Source organism: Glandiceps talaboti, chromosome 19 (assembly GCF_964340395.1).
Source record: "Glandiceps talaboti chromosome 19, keGlaTala1.1, whole genome shotgun sequence".
Lineage (NCBI taxonomy): Eukaryota > Metazoa > Hemichordata > Enteropneusta > Spengelidae > Glandiceps > Glandiceps talaboti.
In genome coordinates this window covers 20,074,108-20,080,305 of record NC_135567.1, presented here as the reverse complement: position 1 = coordinate 20,080,305, position 6,198 = coordinate 20,074,108, and the positions used below count along the sequence as shown (strand labels likewise).

The 6,198-nt window shown below is 38.3% G+C and overlaps 1 protein-coding gene across 1 annotated transcript in view; it reads left to right on the top strand.

The window, feature by feature from the left end:
• The window catches only part of LOC144450200 (phosphopantothenate--cysteine ligase-like), a 12,841-nt gene extending 7,626 nt beyond the window's left edge, over positions 1-5,215 (top strand). Inside the window, exons 4-6 of the mRNA XM_078140784.1 lie at positions 2,179-2,387; positions 3,180-3,365; positions 3,860-5,215. Coding sequence (XP_077996910.1) covers positions 2,179-2,387; positions 3,180-3,365; positions 3,860-4,030 — 566 coding nt within the window. The 3' untranslated portion in view covers positions 4,031-5,215. The remainder of the gene's footprint in view (positions 1-2,178; positions 2,388-3,179; positions 3,366-3,859) is intronic.
• The last annotated feature ends 983 nt before the right edge of the window (positions 5,216-6,198 follow it).

Genomic DNA, 6,198 nt, shown 5'->3' with positions numbered 1-6,198 from the left:
TGCCTAGCAACAAGACCACTCCCATAGCAACAGACAAATGATCACATATATTGCAAAGATAACAGGGATTAATTGACAAATCACAGATAAGTATAGACAAATGAATAAACATTCATTCAAAAAATGTATGCAAATATACCTGACAACAAAACCACGCCCTTAGCAACAGCCAAATGATGGCGTATATTGCAAAGATAACAACATTGTTGGATAGGCAACTGGTTAATCATTCAGCAAATGAACACCTATATACATAGCATGGATCAGTATGTGGACAAACTATCAGCTGTCAGCTTACATAATGATTTTGGAGATTAATTTGAACCTTGGTAGTAAACTTATTCAACTTTGAAATCTTGTAAAGAAGCTCTACTGCACTAAAGGTGTCTTCTGCCATTTTGGGATATTCTGCAAGTGTTTATGGGTAACACTAGCGAGAAATGACATCACATTGATAACAGTGTGAGAGAGAGAGAGAGAGAGAGAGAGAGAGAGAGAGAGAGAGAGAGAGAGAGAGAGAGAGAGAGAGAGAGAGAGAGAGAGAGAGAGAGAGAGAGAGAGAGAGAGAGAGAGAGAGAGAGAGAGAGAGAGAGAGAGAGAGAGAGAGAGAGAGAGACAGAGACAGAGACAGAGACAGAGAGACAGAGACAGAGAGAGAGAGAGAGAGAGAGAGACAGAGACAGAGACAGAGACAGAGACAGACAGAGACAGAGACAGAGACAGACAGACAGAGAGAGAGACAGACAGAGAGACAGACAGACAGACAGATAGATAGACACAGAGCAAGACTAGAAACAGACAGACAGACAGACAGACAGACAGACAGACAGACAGACAGACAGGCCCACACAAAGAGACAGAGACAGACAACAGGGTTATTTTTGTGTTTCCCCACAGATCTGTAGACTGCATGGGCTGGACAAACACAAAAATGATCAACGTGAGGGTATTTAAGTGATGCGTGCGATGACCAGAAACCATAGAATTTAGTTTTTTGGCCTTACATACTTGATCATTGTTAGTCCCCGCGGACGAAGTCCGGAACGGGGACTTATGGATTGGGTTCCGTCTGTCCGTCCGTCCGTCCGTGCGTCCGTCCGTCCGTGCGTCCGTCCGTCCGTCCGTCCGCAGCCGTTTCTTGGAGATGCCTGTACCGATTTTTTTCAAACTTGGTACAGGGGCAACATGCTATGGCATACATATGCACGTCAATTTGTTTTATGATACGATCCAATATGGCCGCCTAGCAGCCATTTTGTTTGCGAATTTTCCTTGTCTAAAGCCATAACTCAGACATGCTCACACAGATCTCATTCAGAGTTGGTATTAGGACAGTGTTCTATGGCATATATGTACATATTCATTGTTGTCATGATACGATCCAATATGGCCGCCTGGCAGCCATTTTGTTTGTGAATTTTCATGTCCAAAGCCATAACTTAGACATGCTTGAACAGATCTCATTCAAAGTTGGTATTAGGACAGTGTTCTATGACATACATGTGCATATCCATTTTCATTGTGATACGATCCAATATGGCTGCCTGGCAGCCATTTTGTTTGCAAATTTTCCATGTCCAAAGCCATAACTCAGACATGCTTGAACAGATCTCATTCAAAGTTGGCATTAGGACAGTGTTCTATGACATACATGTGCATATCCATTTTAATTGTGATACGATCCAATATGGCTGCCTGGCAGCCATTTTGTTTGCAAATTTTCCATGTCCAAAGCCATAACTCAGACATGCTTGAACAGATCTCATTCGAAGTTGGTATTAGGACAGTGTTCTATGACATACATGTGCATATCCATTTTCGTCATGATACGATCCAATATGGCTGCCTGGCAGCCATTTTGTTTGTGAATTTTCCATGTCCAAAGCCATAACTCAGACATGCTTGAACAGATCTCATTCAGAGTTGGTATTAGGACAGTGTTCTATGACATACATTTGCATATCCATTTTCATATTGATATGATCCCCCATACCCGACCAATCCTTTATTGTTGTAGGCATGTTCCATGTCCGACAAGCAGACACAACATATCTAAGTCTGTTTGATTTAGGTTCACAAGTGTTGTTGCGTGATCAGAGTAGTGCTAATTCCTTAAAACCCAATCATAGCGGGGACTATGTCATTCTCAATGGCTTGTTTATATTATTTTCCTTTCAGTGGACCAAGCAAAAGCACCAAATCTTAAGAACACTTTGAAGAACTACCAAACATTCCAAGACAGTCTTTGTTTAGTTGAGTTTACTAGTTTATCAGATTATTTATATTTACTACAAGCAGCAGCTCAAAGTTTACAAGAATTGGGACCACATGCAATATTATACCTAGCTGCTGCAGTTTCTGATTTCTATATACCTGCCTCTGATTTGGTAAGTCACATGGTTATCACATGATTGTCACATGATTACCACATGCAATATTATACCTAGCTGCTGCAGTTTCTGATTTCTATATACCTGCCTATGATTTGGTAAGTCACATGGTTATCACATGATAGTCACATGATAATCACATGCAATATTATACCTAGCTGCTGCAGTTTCTGATTTCTATATACCTGCCTCTGATTTGGTAAGTCACATGGTTATCACATGATTGTCACATGATTACCACATGCAATATTATACCTAGCTGCTGCAGTTTCTGATTTCTATATACTAGTACCTGCCTCTGATTTGGTAAGTCACATGGTTATCACATGAGTGTCACATGCTAATCACATAACTGTCATGATTATTACACAGCAGTAACATGATTATCACATGGTTGTTGTGATAAGAACTTGGCTGTCACAATGGTTATCACTTGATTGTCACATGATAATCACATGACTCATGATTATTACATAGCTGTCACATCTTTGCACAACTGTCATTTTATCACATGGCTGTCATGATTTTTACATACCTGTCACATGATAATCACATGGCTATCATTACCACCTGGCTGTCACATGATTATCACCTGGCCGTCACATGATAATCACAAGGCTGTCATGATAATTACATAGCTGTCACATAGTTGTCACATGGCTGTGATATGATTACAACAATGATTATGATTATCACATGGCTGTCACATGACTATCACATGGCTGTCACATGATTATCACATGACTGGTGTATGATTGTCACATAATTATTTATTTTTGTTGTTCATAGGCTCAGCATAAAATCCAGTCATCAGAGGGAGCCTTACAACTATCAATGCATTTAGTACCCAAGATGTTGAAACCATTAGTAACTTATTGGGCACCGAGTGCTTTTATTGTCTCATTTAAACTAGAGACTGATGAAAAGATGTTATTACCGAAAGCTAGAATGTCTCTGGAAACTTATAAACATGAAGTAAGTAGAAAAAAAAATGTTATTTCTTTCAAATAAAAATTTTTACTCACAGAGTCAAAAAAATTGTTGTAAGCTATATTCCTAAACATTACTGATGTCAGTTACACCAGTGATATACTGCAGTGAGTTGAAATGAGTTAGATTGATACAGCTGGGATCATGATAATGCCAAATTAGTGCTGATGTCAGTTTCACCAGTGATATACTACAGTGAGTTGAAATGAGTTAGATTGATACAGCTGAGATCATGATAATGCCAAATTATTGCTGACGTATTGTCAGTTTCACCAGTGATATACTGCAGTGAGTTGAAATGAGTTTGATTGATACAGCTGAGATCATGATAATGCCAAATTATTGCTGACGTATTGTCAGCGTCACCAGTGATATACTATTTTATTGGTTTAAAAAACTAGGCTCGGTCGAGTTATTGGAAACTTAACAAATTTGTTATTTTGCCTAACTATCGGCATGTCTTCTTCTTTCCATTGAAGCTTGTTCTTGCAAATCTATTGGAAACAAGGAGGGAACGAGTTGTCATTGTAGCTAGGGAAAATGAAGATGTAGTTTCCATGACAACTGAAGAATTGGAACAAGGGAAAGAGATTGAAGAAAAGATTGTAAGAACTCTACAAAAGAGACATGACATATTTATCAAAACATAATGGAAATGTCAACTTGATATAAAAGGCCATTGCAGATTGTAAACAGGAAATTGAGAATACAGCGCCCTCGCTCAAATTGGGGGTATCATCACCTCATAGTACCGTTTCTTAAGAGCTTTGTCCCTTGGTATTCTGTAGAAGTGTAAATCAGGGATGTTTTTCATATTGTTTAGACATCAAAGAAAGCAGCAGTGCTCTATGATTAACCAAGTAACCTATACATGTATACCTCCAAGGTACACACAGACAGGAAGTAGAGCACCACCATGTGGCAAATTTTGGATAGGTATTTCAACTTTTCTGTAGCAAATATTGATTTTATTGTCTATAGATATCTGGATGGCAAATCAGTATTATTTTAGACTTTTTATTCTAAAACAACTCCATTGTGTTTTCCTCGGTTTTGTATTCAGAGTCAAGTCACCATTTAGTGCAAGTGAAGTTAGCTTTAGATTCAGAGTCATATCACCATTTAGTACAAGTGTAGTTAGCATTGGATTCAGAGTCACTTCATCATTTAGTACAAGTGAAGTTAGCATTGGATTCAGAGTCACTTCATTTAATACAAGTGAAGTTAGCATTGTATTCAGAGTCACATCACCATTTAGTACAAGTGAAGTTAGCATTGGATTCAGCATTATTTGATCATTTGGAATCGTCAAAGTTAGGTTTGGATTCAGATTCATCCTGGATTCATTTTTTTAATTCTCAGGTTAAGGAACCAATTTAATCAAAAATGTTGCAAACTGTTTTTTTTGTTTTGTATAAATGACAAAGAGATCTCCTAATTGGCCAAACAAATTGGTTTTCTGCTGCTCAGAATAACAAAAAATGTAAGACAGCAAGGAATTTTGAAAAAAAATTACATGTTTAAAAACTGGTTTCAAAACACAACAACGGGTTATCATCATCCTTCATTTAATGAAAAGTGGAGATTGTACTTTAATGTGCATTGGGTATTGTACTCCGATACACGGGACCTCTATTTTATGTCCTGTCCGAGGGACAAAAGTAAAGAATAAAAAGGAACTAAAAATACCTGAGACATACAAGTGTACAAATATCCATACGTTCTACAGAGGAGGCAAAATGCATTGCTGAAAACCCAAGTGAATAATCAGTCAATTACAAATATTTTTTCAAACTCACATAACATTTACATAACAATATAAACACTAAAGAATAACTAGGGGTATAACATTGTATATTTCCCTTCCATTTTCCTGGTATAAATCAGATACCGTAACTCGCCTCGTGTGTGTTTACATCCTGTAACCCCAAACTTAGACTGTTATTGTTAAGATACGTTGTGACATTCCGCCCTCACCGGCCTCCTCTCACCCGATTGTATCACTCTTGATATTTGAGGGGTTGGCCGATGTGTGAGGGCGCCCTGTCACGGCGTACCTTACAGACTACCGGAACTGTTTCGTCTAAAACCTACACTAACGAGTTGCAGTTTTTATTATTGACTACCTGGGACTAGCGTAAATATCAGGAACAGACAACGAAGATGTTTATGCAAAAGCTGTTCGTACACCATTTTCAGTGGGGGTGTGGGTTTTAGACTAAACAGCCAATATTATATTTTAGCGGGTCAAATCTGAAAAAGGGAAGAAGAAGGAATATTGGCAATGTGACCAGCATTAAGTTTTTGGGTGAAATAGTCGATATATATATATATATCTAATCTCTTAATTCTATCCTGCATTTTACTGTACCATCTGTTGTGAAAGTATAGTGAGAAAAAAAGATAACATTCGTCGAATGTATCTGTACCTGTATCTGTATCTGTATCTGTATCTGTACCTGTACCTGTACCTGTATCTGTACCTGTACCTGTACCTGTACCTGTATCTGTACCTGTACCTGTATCTGTATCTGTACCTGTACCTGTACCTGTGTCTGTATCTGTACCTGTACCTGTACCTGTATCTGTATCTGTACCTGTATCTGTACCTGTATCTGTATCTGTATCTGTATCTGTATCTGTACCTGTACCTGTACCTGTACCTGTATATGTACCTGTATCTGTATCTGTATCTGTACCTGTATCTGTATCTGTATCTGTATCTGTATCTGTACCTGTACCTGTACCTGTACCTGTATCTGTATCTGTATCTGTACCTGTACCTGTATCTGTATCTGTATCTGTACCTGTACCTGTA